General features: G+C 46.8%; 2 protein-coding genes across 2 annotated transcripts in view; one reads left to right on the top strand and one right to left on the bottom strand.

Annotated features, from left to right (window-relative positions):
• LOC140119745 (uncharacterized) overlaps nt 1-12118 on the top strand; it is a 41810-nt gene extending 29692 nt beyond the window's left edge. The window contains exons 4-6 of the mRNA XM_072139099.1: nt 8674-8740; nt 9285-9338; nt 10037-12118. Coding sequence (XP_071995200.1) covers nt 8674-8740; nt 9285-9338; nt 10037-11937 — 2022 coding nt within the window. The 3' untranslated portion in view covers nt 11938-12118. The remainder of the gene's footprint in view (nt 1-8673; nt 8741-9284; nt 9339-10036) is intronic.
• The window catches only part of LOC140116870 (uncharacterized), a 401113-nt gene that overhangs the window by 198383 nt on the left and 185590 nt on the right, over nt 1-17140 (bottom strand).

Genomic DNA, 17140 nt, shown 5'->3' with positions numbered 1-17140 from the left:
AGGCCCCCTGTCTATGTTGATGGTAGTACCACCTCTCCTCTAGGTGTAGAGGATGTCCCCTGTCAATGGTGATTGTAGAACCACCTCTCCTCTAGGTGTAGAGGATGTCCCTTGTCTATGGTGATGGTAAAACCACCTCTAATCTAGGCGTAGAGGATGCCCCCTGTCTATGGTGATGGTAGAACCTCCTCTCCTCTAGGTGTAGAGGATGCCCCCTGTCTATGGTGATGGTAGAACCTCCTCTCCTCTAGGTGTAGAGGATGTCCCCTGTCTATGGTGATGGTAGAACCTCCTCTCCTCTAGGTGTAGAGGATGCCCAATGTCTATGGTGATGGTAGAACCACCTCTCCTCTAGGTGTAGAGGAGGCCCCCTGTCTATGTTGATGGTAGTACCACCTCTCCTCTAGGTGTAGAGGATGTCCCCTGTCAATGGTGATGGTAGAGCCTCCTCTCCTCTAGGTGTAGAGGATGTCCCCTGTCAATGGTGATGGTAGAACCACCTCTCCTCTAGGTGTAGAGGATTCCCCCTGTCTATGGTAATGGTAGAACCTCCTCTCCTCTAGGTGTAGAGGATTCCCCCTGTCTATGGTAATGGTAGAACCTCCTCTCCTCTAGGTGTAGAGGATGTCCCCTGTCTATGGTGATGGTAGAGCCTCCTCTCCTCTAGGTGTAGAGGATGTCCCCTGTCAATGGTGATGGTAGAACCTCCTCTCCTCTAGGTGTAGAGGATGCCCCCTGTCTATGGTGATGGTAGTACCACCTCTCCTCTAGGTGTAGAGGATGTCCCCTGTCAATGGTGATGGTAGAACCTCCTCTCCTCTAGGTGTAGAGGATGTCCCCCGTCTATGACAATGGTAGAATCGCCTCTCTTCTAGGTGTAAAGGATGCCCCCTGTCTATGGTGATGGTAGAACCTCCTCTCTTCTAGGTGTAGAGGATGACCCCTGTCTATGGTGATGGTAGAACCTCCTCTCCTCTAGGTGTAGGGGATGCCCCCTGTCTATGGTGATGGTAGAACCTCCTCTCCTCTAAGTGTAGAGGATGCCCCCTGTCTATGGTGATGGTAGAATCTCCCCTCCTCTAGGTGTAGAGGATGCCCCCTGTCTATGGTGATGGTAGAACCTCCTCTCCTCTAAGTGTAGAGGATGCCCCCTGTCTATGGTGATGGTAGAACCTCCTCTCCTCTAAGTGTAGAGGATGCCCCCTGTCTTTGGTGATAGTAGAACCACCTCTCATCTAGGTGTAGAGGAGGCCCCCTGTCTATGTTGATGGTAGTACCACCTCTCCTCTAGGTGTAGAGGATGTCCCCTGTCAATGGTGATGGTAGAGCCTCCTCTCCTCTAGGTGTAGAGGATGTCCCCTGTCAATGGTGATGGTAGAACCACCTCTCCTCTAGGTGTAGAGGATTCCCCCTGTCTATGGTAATGGTAGAACCTCCTCTCCTCTAGGTGTAGAGGATTCCCCCTGTCTATGGTAATGGTAGAACCTCCTCTCCTCTAGGTGTAGAGGATGTCCCCTGTCTATGGTGATGGTAGAGCCTCCTCTCCTCTAGGTGTAGAGGATGTCCCCTGTCAATGGTGATGGTAGAACCTCCTCTCCTCTAGGTGTAGAGGATGCCCCCTGTCTATGGTGATGGTAGTACCACCTCTCCTCTAGGTGTAGAGGATGTCCCCTGTCAATGGTGATGGTAGAACCTCCTCTCCTCTAGGTGTAGAGGATGTCCCCCGTCTATGACAATGGTAGAATCGCCTCTCTTCTAGGTGTAAAGGATGCCCCCTGTCTATGGTGATGGTAGAACCTCCTCTCTTCTAGGTGTAGAGGATGACCCCTGTCTATGGTGTCGGTAGAACCTCCTCTCCTCTAGGTGTAGGGGATGCCCCCTGTCTATGGTGATGGTAGAACCTCCTCTCCTCTAAGTGTAGAGGATGCCCCCTGTCTATGGTGATGGTAGAATCTCCCCTCCTCTAGGTGTAGAGGATGCCCCCTGTCTATGGTGATGGTAGAACCTCCTCTCCTCTAAGTGTAGAGGATGCCCCCTGTCTATGGTGATGGTAGAACCTCCTCTCCTCTAAGTGTAGAGGATGCCCCCTGTCTTTGGTGATAGTAGAACCACCTCTCATCTAGGTGTAGAGGAGGCCCCCTGTCTATGTTGATGGTAGTACCACCTCTCCTCTAGGTGTAGAGGATGTCCCCTGTCAATGGTGATTGTAGAACCACCTCTCCTCTAGGTGTAGAGGATGTCCCTTGTCTATGGTGATGGTAAAACCACCTCTAATCTAGGCGTAGAGGATGCCCCCTGTCTATGGTGATGGTAGAACCTCCTCTCCTCTAGGTGTAGAGGATGCCCCCTGTCTATGGTGATGGTAGAACCTCCTCTCCTCTAGGTGTAGAGGATGTCCCCTGTCTATGGTGATGGTAGAACCTCCTCTCCTCTAGGTGTAGAGGATGTCCCCTGTCTATGGTGATGGTAGAACCTCCTCTCCTCTAGGTGTAGAGGATGCCCAATGTCTATGGTGATGGTAGAACCACCTCTCCTCTAGGTGTAGAGGAGGCCCCCTGTCTATGTTGATGGTAGTACCACCTCTCCTCTAGGTGTAGAGGATGTCCCCTGTCAATGGTGATGGTAGAGCCTCCTCTCCTCTAGGTGTAGAGGATGTCCCCTGTCAATGGTGATGGTAGAACCACCTCTCCTCTAGGTGTAGAGGATTCCCCCTGTCTATGGTAATGGTAGAACCTCCTCTCCTCTAGGTGTAGAGGATTCCCCCTGTCTATGGTAATGCTAGAACCTCCTCTCCTCTAGGTGTAGAGGATGTCCCCTGTCTATGGTGATGGTAGAGCCTCCTCTCCTCTAGGTGTAGAGGATGTCCCCTGTCAATGGTGATGGTAGAACCTCCTCTCCTCTAGGTGTAGAGGATGCCCCCTGTCTATGGTGATGGTAGTACCACCTCTCCTCTAGGTGTAGAGGATGTCCCCTGTCAATGGTGATGGTAGAACCTCCTCTCCTCTAGGTGTAGAGGATGTCCCCCGTCTATGACAATGGTAGAATCGCCTCTCTTCTAGGTGTAAAGGATGCCCCCTGTCTATGGTGATGGTAGAACCTCCTCTCTTCTAGGTGTAGAGGATGACCCCTGTCTATGGTGATGGTAGAACCTCCTCTCCTCTAGGTGTAGGGGATGCCCCCTGTCTATGGTGATGGTAGAACCTCCTCTCCTCTAAGTGTAGAGGATGCCCCCTGTCTATGGTGATGGTAGAATCTCCCCTCCTCTAGGTGTAGAGGATGCCCCCTGTCTATGGTGATGGTAGAACCTCCTCTCCTCTAAGTGTAGAGGATGCCCCCTGTCTATGGTGATGGTAGAACCTCCTCTCCTCTAAGTGTAGAGGATGCCCCCTGTCTTTGGTGATAGTAGAACCACCTCTCATCTAGGTGTAGAGGAGGCCCCCTGTCTATGTTGATGGTAGTACCACCTCTCCTCTAGGTGTAGAGGATGTCCCCTGTCAATGGTGATGGTAGAGCCTCCTCTCCTCTAGGTGTAGAGGATGTCCCCTGTCAATGGTGATGGTAGAACCACCTCTCCTCTAGGTGTAGAGGATTCCCCCTGTCTATGGTAATGGTAGAACCTCCTCTCCTCTAGGTGTAGAGGATTCCCCCTGTCTATGGTAATGGTAGAACCTCCTCTCCTCTAGGTGTAGAGGATGTCCCCTGTCTATGGTGATGGTAGAGCCTCCTCTCCTCTAGGTGTAGAGGATGTCCCCTGTCAATGGTGATGGTAGAACCTCCTCTCCTCTAGGTGTAGAGGATGCCCCCTGTCTATGGTGATGGTAGTACCACCTCTCCTCTAGGTGTAGAGGATGTCCCCTGTCAATGGTGATGGTAGAACCTCCTCTCCTCTAGGTGTAGAGGATGTCCGCCGTCTATGACAATGGTAGAATCGCCTCTCTTCTAGGTGTAAAGGATGCCCCCTGTCTATGGTGATGGTAGAACCTCCTCTCTTCTAGGTGTAGAGGATGACCCCTGTCTATGGTGATGGTAGAACCTCCTCTCCTCTAGGTGTAGGGGATGCCCCCTGTCTATGGTGATGGTAGAACCTCCTCTCCTCTAAGTGTAGAGGATGCCCCCTGTCTATGGTGATGGTAGAATCTCCCCTCCTCTAGGTGTAGAGGATGCCCCCTGTCTATGGTGATGGTAGAACCTCCTCTCCTCTAAGTGTAGAGGATGCCCCCTGTCTATGGTGATGGTAGAACCTCCTCTCCACTAAGTGTAGAGGATGCCCCCTGTCTTTGGTGATAGTAGAACCACCTCTCGTCTAGGTGTAGAGGAGGCCCCCTGTCTATGTTGATGGTAGTACCACCTCTCCTCTAGGTGTAGAGGATGTCCCCTGTCAATGGTGATTGTAGAACCACCTCTCCTCTAGGTGTAGAGGATGTCCCTTGTCTATGGTGATGGTAAAACCACCTCTAATCTAGGCGTAGAGGATGCCCCCTGTCTATGGTGATGGTAGAACCTCCTCTCCTCTAGGTGTAGAGGATGCCCCCTGTCTATGGTGATGGTAGAACCTCCTCTCCTCTAGGTGTAGAGGATGTCCCCTGTCTATGGTGATGGTAGAACCTCCTCTCCTCTAGGTGTAGAGGATGCCCAATGTCTATGGTGATGGTAGAACCACCTCTCCTCTAGGTGTAGAGGAGGCCCCCTGTCTATGTTGATGGTAGTACCACCTCTCCTCTAGGTGTAAAGGATGTCCCCTGTCAATGGTGATGGTAGAACCACCTCTCCTCTAGGTGTAGAGGATTCCCCCTGTCTATGGTAATGGTAGAACCTCCTCTCCTCTAGGTGTAGAGGATGCCCCCTGTCTATGGTGATGGTAGAACCTCCTCTCCTCTAGGTGTAGAGGATGCCCCCTGTCTATGGTGATGGTAGAGCCTCCTCTCCTCTAGGTGTAGAGGATGTCCCCTGTCAATGGTGATGGTAGAACCTCCTCTCCTCTAGGTGTAGAGGATGCCCCCTGTCTATGGTGATGGTAGTACCACCTCTCCTCTAGGTGTAGAGGATGTCCCCTGTCAATGGTGATGGTAGAACCTCCTCTCCTCTAGGTGTAGAGGATGTCCCCCGTCTATGACAATGGTAGAATCGCCTCTCTTCTAGGTGTAAAGGATGCCCCCTGTCTATGGTGATGGTAGAACCTCCTCTCCTCTAAGTGTAGAGGATGCCCCCTGTCTTTGGTGATAGTAGAACCACCTCTCATCTAGGTGTAGAGGAGGCCCCCTGTCTATGTTGATGGTAGTACCACCTCTCCTCTAGGTGTAGAGGATGTCCCCTGTCAATGGTGATTGTAGAACCACCTCTCCTCTAGGTGTAGAGGATGTCCCTTGTCTATGGTGATGGTAGAACCTCCTCTCCTCTAAGTGTAGAGGATGCCCCCTGTCTATGGTGATGGTAGAATCTCCCCTCCTCTAGGTGTAGAGGAGGCCCCCTGTCTATGTTGATGGTAGTACCACCTCTCCTCTAGGTGTAGAGGATGTCCCCTGTCAATGGTGATTGTAGAACCACCTCTCCTCTAGGTGTAGAGGATGTCCCTTGTCTATGGTGATGGTAAAACCACCTCTAATCTAGGCGTAGAGGATGCCCCCTGTCTATGGTGATGGTAGAACCTCCTCTCCTCTAGGTGTAGAGGATGCCCCCTGTCTATGGTGATGGTAGAACCTCCTCTCCTCTAGGTGTAGAGGATGTCCCCTGTCTATGGTGATGGTAGAACCTCCTCTCCTCTAGGTGTAGAGGATGCCCAATGTCTATGGTGATGGTAGAACCTCCTCTCCTCTAGGTGTAGAGGAGGACCCCTGTCTATGTTGATGGTAGTACCACCTCTCCTCTAGGTGTAGAGGATGTCCCCTGTCAATGGTGATGGTAGAGCCTCCTCTCCTCTAGGTGTAGAGGTTGTCCCCTGTCAATGGTGATGGTAGAACCTCCTCTTCTCTAGGTGTAGAGGATGCCTCCCGTCTATTGTGATGATAGAACTGCTTCTCCTCTAGGTGTAGAGGATGCCCCCTGTCTATGGTGATGGTAGAACCTCCTCTCCACTAGGTGTAGAGGATGCCCCCTGTCTATGGTGATGGTAGAACCTCCTCTCCTCTAGGTGTAGAGGATGCCCCCTGTCTATGGTGATGGTAGAACCTCCTCTCCTCTAGGTGTAAAGGATGCCCCCTGTCTATGGTAATGGTAGAACCTCCTCTCCTCTAGGTGTAGAGCAGTGATGGCGAACCTTTTAGAGACCGAGTGCCCAAACTACAACAAAGACCGCTTATTTATCGCAAAGTGCCAACACAGAAATGTAATTTGTGATTTATTCTCCATGCACTGTCATAGTTTTCATTGATATCAGCACCTGGGGGCACCAATAAAGCAGAAAATAGTCCCAGGTAGAGCTGTCATTTTAAAATATCTCTGTGCACAGCAAGTCCTGGGCTGTCTGGGACTGCAGGAAGATACCTGGAGTCATCTCTGGTGATGGCCTGAGTGCCCACAGAGAGGGCTCTGAGTGCCACCTCTGGCACCAGTGCCATAGGTTAGCCATCACCGGTGTAGAGGATGCCCCCTGTCAATGGTGATGGTAGAACCTCCTCTCCTCTAGGTGTAGAGGATGTCCCCTGTCAATGGTGATGGTAGAACCTCCTCTCCTCTAGGTGTAGAGGAAGCCCCCTGTCAATGGTGATGGTAGAACCACCTCTCCTCTAGGTGTAGAGGATGACCCCTGTCTATGGTGATGGTAGAACCACCTCTCCTCTAGGTGTAGAGGATTCCCCCTGTCTATGGTGATGGTAGAACCTCCTCTCCTCTAGGTGTAGAGGATGCCCCCTGTCTATGGTGATGGTAGAACCTCCTCTCCTCTAGGTGTAGAGGATGCCCCCTGTCTATGGTGATGGTAGAGCCTCCTCTCCTCTAGGTGTAGAGGATGCCCTTGTCTATGGTGATGGTAGAACCTCCTCTCCTCTAGGTGTAGAGGATGCCCCCTGTCTATGGTGATGGTAGAACCTCCTCTCCTCTAGGTGTAGAGGATTCCCCCTGTCTATGGTGATGGTAGAACCTCCTCTCCTCTAGGTGTAGAGGATGCACCCTGTCTATGGTGATGGTAGAACCTCCTCTCCTCTAGGTGTAGAGGATTCCCCCTGTCTATGGTGATGGTAGAACCTCCTCTCCTCTAGGTGTAGAGGATGCACCCTGTCTATGGTGATGGTAGAACCTCCTCTCCTCTAGGTGTAAAGGATGCCCCCTATCTATGGTGATGGTAGAACCGCCTCTTCTCCAGGTGTAGAGGATGCCCCCTGTCTATGGTGGAAGTAGAACCTCCTCTCCTCTAGTTGTAGAGGATGCCCCCTGTCTATGGTGATGGTAGAACCGCCTCTTCTCTAGGTGTATAGGATGCCCCCTGTCTATGGTGATGGTATAACCTCCTCTCCTCTAGGTGTAGAGGATGTCCCCTGTCTATGGTGATGGTAGAACCTCCTCTCCACTAGGTGTATAGGATGCCCCTGTCTATGGTGATGGCAGAACCTCCTCTCCTCTAGGCGTAGAGGATGCCCCCTTGTCCCGGTCACAGGCCTAGGTATAAAAAGATCTTTGGAGAGATCCTTGTACTGTCCGTTCAGGCATTTGTACATTGTAATGAGGTCTCCCCTCAGTCGTCTTTTTTCTAAACTGAATAACCCAAAGTTTTGTAATCTGTCATTGTATTCTAGTTCCCCCATTCCCCTAATAATCCTAGTCCCAAAACTGTACACAATATTCCATGTGTGGTCTGACCAGTGATTTTGTGTAAGGGCAAAACTATGTCTTTATCATGAGAATCTATTCCTCTCTTGATACATCCTATGATTGTATTTGCTTTAGCAGCAGCCGCCCGGCTTTGGTCACTAAAATTAAGTTTACCATCCACCAATACCCACAAGCCGTTTTCAGCTCCAGTTTTACCAAGTAATTGAATGTTTAGAACGTAATTATACTTTTTGTTTCCATGGCTCAACTGCATGACTTTACATTTATCTACGTTAAACCTCATTAGCCATTTCTCCACCCACTTTTCTAGCTTTCACAAATGCCTCTGTAATGCTAAACTATTTGCCTCAGTATTAATTACTTTACACAGCTTAGTATCATCTGCAAATATTGAAACTAGACTCTGTAACACTACAAAGTGATCAATAAAAATATTAAGTGGTCCAAATAGTGACCCCTGTGGCTTCCACTGATAACGTCAATTCAAGAGAATGTGCCATTAATGACCACCCTCTGTTTTCTATCACTAAGCCAATTACTTACCCAAATACACCGATTTCCCCTAGTCCCAGCCTCTCATTTTATGTACCAACCTTTTATGCAGCACTGTACTAATTGCCTCGGAAAAGTCCAGATATACAACATCCACAGCCTCCCCCAGGTCCAATCTGGAACTTACCTTCTCTTAGAAGCCATTCAGATTAGTCTGACAGGACAGACCCCTCATAACCCCCATGCTGATGCCAGTCCTCAGGTAATCTTCAAATATTAAAAATAATGGTCTATCACGGTACGTAGGTCATGCAGATCCCGGGGGTGTATGCCATCTGCCACTGGTAAGTTATCTATCTTAGTGGTTGCGAGGCAGTGCCGTACCTCTTCCTGGGTTAAACTGTTGATATTCCAAAGAGAATTTACATCATTCCTCATCATTTCATCCAACGTGGGATTTTCCTGAGTGAAGAGAGTCGAGAAGGCGACATTCAGTAGATTGTTGGTTAGGATAAGGTCCAGCAGTGCCCCCCCTCTTGTTGGCTCCAGGACTAGTTGCGACAGGTAATTGTCTTTTGTTGTTGACAAGAACCTGCTGCCTTTGAAGGACCTGCAGGCTTCTGCCCCCCAGTCAATATCTGGATAGTTGAAGTCCCCCATGATAAGTCCTTGCTTGTGCTTTGAAGCCGCATCCATTTCACTTATCAGCATTTCCTCTGCTCCCTCCATTATATTTGGAGCCTTATAACAAACCCCTAGTAATATTTTATTATTCTTTTTCCCTCCCCTTATCTCCACCAATAGGGACTCCACATTTGCATTTGTCGTCGATGTCATCTCCCAGGACGGACTTAAGACAGGATTTTGTATATTTGCACTATTTTTCATAAATGTGGGAAAGTGTTTCTGCCAGAGAAAACATAGAAAAGTTCGAGACACATACGTTAGAAGGGTAACATCACCTCCCTCTGTAACAAATTTGATAGAAGGATCCCCACATTTCATCAGATTTCCCTCTCTTTTTCTAGACTCCTTCTTCTGTGCATATAAAGAGATTCAGAAGAGGGCGAATTTCAGTGATGGTGGGCGTAGAGCTTTGTATCCAATGAGAGGCAATGAGTTCTCTGGCCTGGAATAAAATACAAGCAATAGTTACAGAAAGTGACCCGTGTGCCCCCTCACACTAGCAGCAGCTCCTCTTACCGAGCTCAAAATGAAGAGGTTGTACTTTATTCATGCTTGTTTGGATGGTTTTGCATTTTTTCGGTGAATAAAGTACAACCTCTTCATTTCAATGGAAATATAAATGTTGCCGCTGCTTTCTCTATTTTATACTGACTGATGGATACATCTCCCCCAAAAGGCTTCATAATAGAAGACGACTCCACATCTCCTGTAGAAGAGCTTGTCCCCTGCATATAATGAGATCTGCTCTTCATATCTAAGGTCACCTCCTAGTTATACGTGCAAGCGGTTCTATGGCCAGGGCAAAGAGCAGGGGCGATAAGGGGAACCCTATCTCATGCCCCGACTCGGAGGGAAGCTGTCTGACACTCCGCCATGTACATGCGTCCTAGCCATAGGGGAGCCATACAGCAGTTACACATATGCCATGAATCTGGGGCCAAACCCCATCCTATCCAAGACCAACCGCAAGTATTACCAATAGACACCGGCAAATGCTCTGGCAGCGCCGAATGACAAAACATGTTGGTTTACTTCTGCTTGTAACCGGGGAAAGGAAAACCTCCAATAATGATTTCTTGACTGTATTTTTCAGGAGATGAAACAGGTTCCCATCTTTCCACAGAGGAGGGAAATCATGGGGATAAGCGGAAGTTTTCATGTCCGGAATGTGAGAAACATTTTACCAAGAAATCAAGTCTTGTTATCCATCAAAGAACTCACACAGGGGAGAAGCCATATTCATGTCCTGAATGTTCAAAATGTTATATTCAGAAACCAGAATTACTAAGACATCTAAGAACTCACACAGGAGAGAAGCCATTTTCATGTTCAGAATGTGGAAAATATTTTACTCAGAAATCCTATCTTGTTTTACATCAGAGAATTCACACAGGGGAGAAGCCATATTCATGTTCAGAATGTGGAAACTGTTTTATTCATAAATCATCTTTACTAAGACATCAAAGAATTCACACAGGAGAGAAGCCATATTCATGTTCTGAATGTTCAAAATGTTATACTCAGAAATCAGAATTACTAACACATCTAAGAACTCACACAGGAGAGAAGCCATTTACATGTTCAGAATGTGGAAAATATTTTACTCAGAAATCCTATCTTGTTATACATCAGAGAATTCACACAGGGGAGAAGCCATATTCATGTTCAGAATGTGGAAAATGTTTTATTCATATATCATCTTTACTAAGACATCAAAGAATTCACACAGGGGAGAAGCCATATTCATGTTCTGAATGTTCAAAATGTTATACTCAGAAATCAGAATTACTAACACATCTAAGAACTCACACAGGAGAGAAGCCATTTTCATGTTCAGAATGTGGAAAATATTTTACTCAGAAATCAGAATTACTAACACATCTAAGAACTCACACAGGAGAGAAGCCATTTTCATGTTCAGAATGTGAAAAATATTTTACTCAGAAATCAGAATTACTAACACATCTAAGAACTCACACAGGAGAGAAGCCATTTTCATGTTCAGAATGTGGAAAATATTTTACTCAGAAATCCTATCTTGTTATGCATCAGAGAATTCACACAGGTGAAAAAACATCTTCATGTTCAGAATGTGGAAAATGTTTTATTACCAAACCAAAACTACGAAGACATCAACTAACTCACACTGGAGAGAAACCATTTTCATGTTCAGAATGTAAAAAATGTTACAGACAGAAATCATATTTACTTGTACATCAAAGAACTCACACAGGAGAGAAGCCATTTCTATGTTCAGAATGTGGAAAATGTTTTATTGAGAAAGCAAAATTACTTCTACATCAAAGAATTCACACAGGAGTGGAGACATTTCTATGTTCAGAATGTGGAAAATGTTTTACTCGGAAATCAGAATTACTTGTACACCAAAGAACTCACACAGGAGAGAAGCCATTTCTATGTTCAGAATGTGGAAAATGTTATGCTCAGAAATCACAATTACTTATACACCAAAGAACTCACACAGGGGTGGAGCCATTTCTATGTTCAGAATGTGGAAAATGTTTTACTCAGAAATCAAGTTTACTTCTACATCAAAGAATTCACACAGGGGTGAAGCCGTTTTCTTGTTCAGAATGTGGAAAATGTTTTACTCAGAAATCACATCTTGTTCAACACCAGAGAATTCACACAGCTGAGAAATCACTTTTTTGTAAAGAATGTGGAAAACATTTTAACTGCATTTCCGATCTCTGTAAACACCACGAAACCCACAAAAGTGAGAAACCCTTTTTGTGTACTGAATGTGGAAAATGTTTCAGCTTTGATTCATTTCTTGTTCGACACCAGAGAATTCACACAGGAGAGAAGCCATATTTGTGTACTGAATGTGGGAAATGTTTTACTCGGTTATCACATCTTGGTGAACATCAGAGAACTCACACAGGAGAGAAGCCATTTTCATGTCCAGAATGTAGAAAATGTTTTATGCAGAAATCACATCTTGTTTCTCATCTGAGAACTCACACCAAGTAGAAATCAAATCTTATTGAACATCAGAGAACTCACACAGGGGAGAAGCCATATTCATGTCCATGTAGAAAATGTTTTACCTTTTTTGTTTCTAGTAAATGATCAGAAAGCAGTTTTTGTGCTTCTAACCAGTGGCCTCCGTCCCATCTCTCCTACTTCAGAGTTTGTCTGAGCAGAGCTTTTACATTTCCCTCCCTACTTCTTATGTGCCCCTTGGCCACTTCCCAAACTGTCTCGTAGTAGCCATATCCTCATTAACCCCTTCAGGAATGATGGCCATTGGTGGTGAAATGTCCGGGTCAATTTTTGACGTTCGGCTTTACATATCATAGCAAGTTTTACTTAGTTTTTTTTCCAAGACATGTGAGACTTTATCTTGAGAAGATAATTACATATTTAAAATGTGCCAAGAATTGACTACAAATCTGAAAATATTAGCTTCTTTGTCAGTTTTCCAATTAAAATTAAAGTAGTAACTTTTACCAAACTATGTTATAAATATGTCCAGCAATATCCCATCCCCCTCACCCGGGATCAGCTACAGGTGCAGAGGGTGCATGTACTTCTGCAATAATGGAAAGTGAAAGTGTTTCCTGCAGCGTCTTCTATATTCTGCCGTCAGCTGAGCGGCTGGAGCCGGGGAACAATTCGAGTGCCGATATCTCCTGAACCCTGGCACCTAGAAGCACAATTCTGGTGTCCTATTACACAGAGAGAGTGATATATGGATTGTCTACAGATGCTTCACAGAACCGGAGATATCCACTCTTAAATTTACAATCGCAATAGAAAGTTGTACATAAAATCAACCTTTTTAGTGGAAATTTCAGGCTGGATATCTCCGGCTCTGTGAAGCCTCCATACACAATACATATATTGTAGAATTGTATTTCTAGGGTACAGGAGATATAGCAGTTTGAAGTTGGTTACTGTCATGATGTAAATAAACGTCCTTTCTGCAATCTGTCACAGTAAAATCTGCTGTATATATTTATGCGGAGCGGTTGTGAAGAGGTTAAAGTGGAAGAACTGTTCTATAACTGAAGCCATGACAGGGGCATTATTAAGGACCAGCAGCTAGTATGGGTTTAGCTTCCAAGGACCCTTGCTTCTTGATTGGTCACCAAGTTTCAATGTTACCTGTATAGGGGTATGGTCAGATAAGGATCTCGTGACCATTGGTATCACCCTATTATCAATGGCCAAGTCTATCCTAGATAGGGATGTGTGAGAGGCAGAGTTCTTCTGCTCCTCAGATGTTTTTACTGGAGAGAAGCGGCTTCTTTGCTGCCCTCCTTGACATCAGGGCTTGCTCCAAGAGTCTCCGTCTCACAGTGCGTGCAGATGCCTCACACCTGCCTGCTGCCATTCCTGAGCAAGCTCTGCACTGCTGGTAGCCCGATCCTGAAGCTGGAACACTTTTAAGAGAGGGTCCTGGCACTTGCTGGTCCTTCTTGGGTGCCCTGGAGCCTTTTTGGCAACAATGGAACCTCTCTCCTTGAATTCCTTGATGATGCGATAGATTGGTGACTATCTTTCTAGCTGCGATACTCTTCCTGTTAGGCCAGTTTTGTGCAGTGCAATGATGACTGCACGTGTTTCTTTAGAGATAACCATGGTTAACAAAATAGAAACAATGATGCCTCCTTTTAAAGTGTCCAGTGGTGTCCATTTTATCTCTCCCTCACACCTCAGTCCATTCCTTAGGATAAGATTTCAACATCAGTTTGAGACCAGACCCCTCCTATCCTTTCCCTTGCTAGAGTCCAGCGTCTGCACAGGTGAAGCCTGTGGCGCTTACCATCAGGGGGGAAGGGGCCCTTTGGAGTTTGTTGTACTTTGCATCCTTCCTCTTGGCTTTTCAAGACATTAACCCTTGTGTTTCTGTACACACACACTGGGGGTCATTTACTAAGGGCCCGATTCGCGTTTTCCCGACGTGTTACCCGAATATTTCCGTTTTGCGCCGATTTGTGAATTGCCCCGGGATTGTGGCGCACACGATCGGATTGTGGCGCATCGGTGCCGGCATGCGCGCGACGGAAATCGGGGGGCGTGGCCGAACGAAAACCCAACGTATTCGGAAAAACCGCCGCATTTAAAAACCGAAAAAGTGTCGCTTGGGAAACGCTTACCTTCACCTGGTCCAAGGTGGTGCATTCCGGCGCATTGAGATGATTTTCAGCGCAGCAGCGCCACCTGGTGGACGGCGGTGGAACTACCTTCATAAATCCCGGCCGGACCCGAATCCTGTGCAGAGAACGCGCCGCTGGATCGCGAATGGGCCGGGTAAGTAAATCTGCCCCTCTGTGTGTGACTTGCTCTTAACAACAGCCACTACTGTTAGCTCTAGTAGCCTCTCCATAAGTATCTTGACCAGATCTGCACTTTTCACTAGATGTCTGCTGCTGGTGTCATGAACGCTCTGGTTTTCCACATAGGGCTGTTAGCACAAGCTGTTCCAAAGCAAACCTTGAATCTGTGTACATGCTATCTGTCTAACCCTTAGCTTAGGGTTAGACAATACTTCCAATACTTTCAGGTCTGTTCCACTTCTTGTGCTAATGTATAATGAAAGTGCTTTTGCTTCTTATACTTGGTACTTTATGTTGTGCAATGACAGCATGTCTTAGTAACATTTATCTTCATAATAATACCTTGAACCATCCACAAAGAGTACAAGGTAAGGCTACATTCACACTATGTGTGCCCGCTGTACCGTAGTACACTCACCTTCCACACACCTGCGTTCCCTTAGAAGTACCAGGAGGTATGGAGCCAGCTGGCTCACGACATCCCAGTCACGCCCCATCCTCCTCTCCCCTGCATCTCCCATTCGTCCTTCCACTGACATCAGGGACGACTATGATAACCAGGACGATCCCGCCTCGGGGAAGAGTTCCTGGGTTCAGATCTCACCCCACGGGGGGCGGGCGACTTGATTGTTCCTTCCCCTCTGGTGGCTCCTATGCTGTCTGGGGATTTAGGTCCTGAGTAGGTGATTCCTCGTGGTGCCTAACGTGCCCCTTCCGTGCGTTCAGCTGCCACTTCCAGCTATAGTTGCCACTCCGCCGCCTGCATCTCGTTCAATGTCCTGGCAGTAAAGAGGCATCGATTTCTAAGCCGCAGGAGTTCGTCCCCCGTTGGTGTCTGCCAGGTCTCATGCGCCCAGTTCCAGTTTCTGTCAGCGGCATCACAGTTGGAGGTCTCGCCATGGATCCACTAGCTCTCATCGTAGTTGAGCTTATTTGGTGACATCGTCTCCTCATTTTTTTCAAGATTTGTGTTAGTTTGGTAGGAAATTATTCCCAGGGCGATGTGGCACTCAGCTAGGGATGAGGCTGAAATCAAGAGGAGCAGGAGACTGGTAAACACAAGAGTGTTGCTCCTCCAGGAGTTGGAGGACAATAATCGGGGTCTGTTGTCCTATGGAGTTCACTTAACAGACATTGGGCTGGATATATTCCAGTCAGGGGTACAGGATGGAATAGAGAGAGCCTTGTTCTTACCGGCTGGGGGGGACATGTAGTGGGTACATTTTCCATGGCGGTGGAGTAAATGGGTTTGTACCTACATGCCCTTTAGGTGGGCTGGCATTTAGGTTCCTAGATTTAATTCTTTAAAGTTAAAGTTATAAAAAAAATGTTGCTACTCTATGAGTAGGAGTTTAAAGTTAATATCTTTAATAAAGCTGTGGCCGACAAGATTGAATTAGGATACAGCGTTTGTCTTCATTTTACTTAAAGGAGACAGGGGGGTTAAATTGGTTTACTTGTTATGCATTGCTGCGGGGGGGGGGGGGGGGGAGAATCTCATAGTCCCCCCCCCCCCCCCCCCATTGACCTTGGGTCTAAAAATATAACACTGTGCTGTGAGCTTTGGGCTGTAATGCTGCAATCCCTGTCTTATCAGAATATTGGAACTGCAGACTCATCTCTCTCCCCTGTCTCCTCCTATTGGACTACAAGACCCTGAAGTAATATAAAGTAATACAGGGGAATACCAAAACAGCTTTGTACACATGGTACTTTAAAATCACTTCTCCCATTGCCTGAATAAATTGCCTGAATAAACCTCTGTTTCTTTCAACTTCACCCCACACCAAAAACTTTGACCTGTCTCATATCGCCCATCTCTTTCTATTGATCTCTCGTAGCTAAGAGGAAGGATCCCCCATACTGATAATTTACAATCTACCTTATCTTTGTAACATTCCTTCTTTCCAATGATTATTCTAGTGCGCCAGTGTATTTCACTTCTGCTGTCATGGAGAAATATCATATACATTAGCCTGTATGGGTGTATGACAACTGAGACACCAACCATTTGCTGAAATAGAGACAAATGATGGCTGATGACTTTACTACACAACTCCCAGATATCAGCAACCCATAGAAGATCAATACTTATATATCACCAAGTTCTTTGGTCAAAACTGTACAAGTGAGAAGCTGACTAGACATCTATCCTGACCGGAGACACAGGAGGCTTTATAGGCAAGATAACATACATTTTCATACCATTTTTATGCAGTCCCCGCCTAATGCATATGCAAAGAGTCACACAGAAACGGTCATGGTCTCTAAGATTCTCTCTCTTTTACTAAGACTAGTTCTCTCACAGTAAATCTCTTTGAATAGTCTCTCTTATCTCTGCCCGCGGGGAACTTCTTAAACATGAACTTCAGCCGACGCATGCTTTAACTCCTTTTCTCCTCCACAAAGAAATCGATAGCAGCTGCTGAATTCACAATCAGTTTCCGGAATCAATATAGTTTAACGTTCTCCCACCGTTAAATCTCCCCTCTTTCATCCGGTCCTGAAATCACAACCTCATGACGTCTTACCATAGAGCTTTGTGTTTCCCTTGCGTGCCATGTCGATACTATCCATCTTTAACTTCTCTACCCAAAGAGAACCCGGTCTATGGGCGCCACCACATGAATAACAGTACAAAACAACCCCAGACCCGAGCCCCTACTCACTCTTCAAAGTTCCGGACTCCTCACTATCCCTGCCTACATAACCATTTGCCCAAAATTAAAATACAATATGAGACCATATGAGACCCGAACACAACTCAGGTCAGGCGTTAGTGTGATCCTGTCATCAGAAATCAAACAATACGGTTCATTAAATGATAATGCCTGAATCTCCCCAATCCTTCTAGCCGTAGTAATTGCTATTAGGAAGGATGTCTTGAGTGT

The sequence above is a fragment of the Engystomops pustulosus genome, chromosome 2 (assembly GCF_040894005.1).
Source record: "Engystomops pustulosus chromosome 2, aEngPut4.maternal, whole genome shotgun sequence".
In the NCBI taxonomy this organism is placed as follows: Eukaryota; Metazoa; Chordata; class Amphibia; order Anura; family Leptodactylidae; genus Engystomops; species Engystomops pustulosus.
This window is presented reverse-complemented; position numbering and strand designations above follow the sequence as displayed.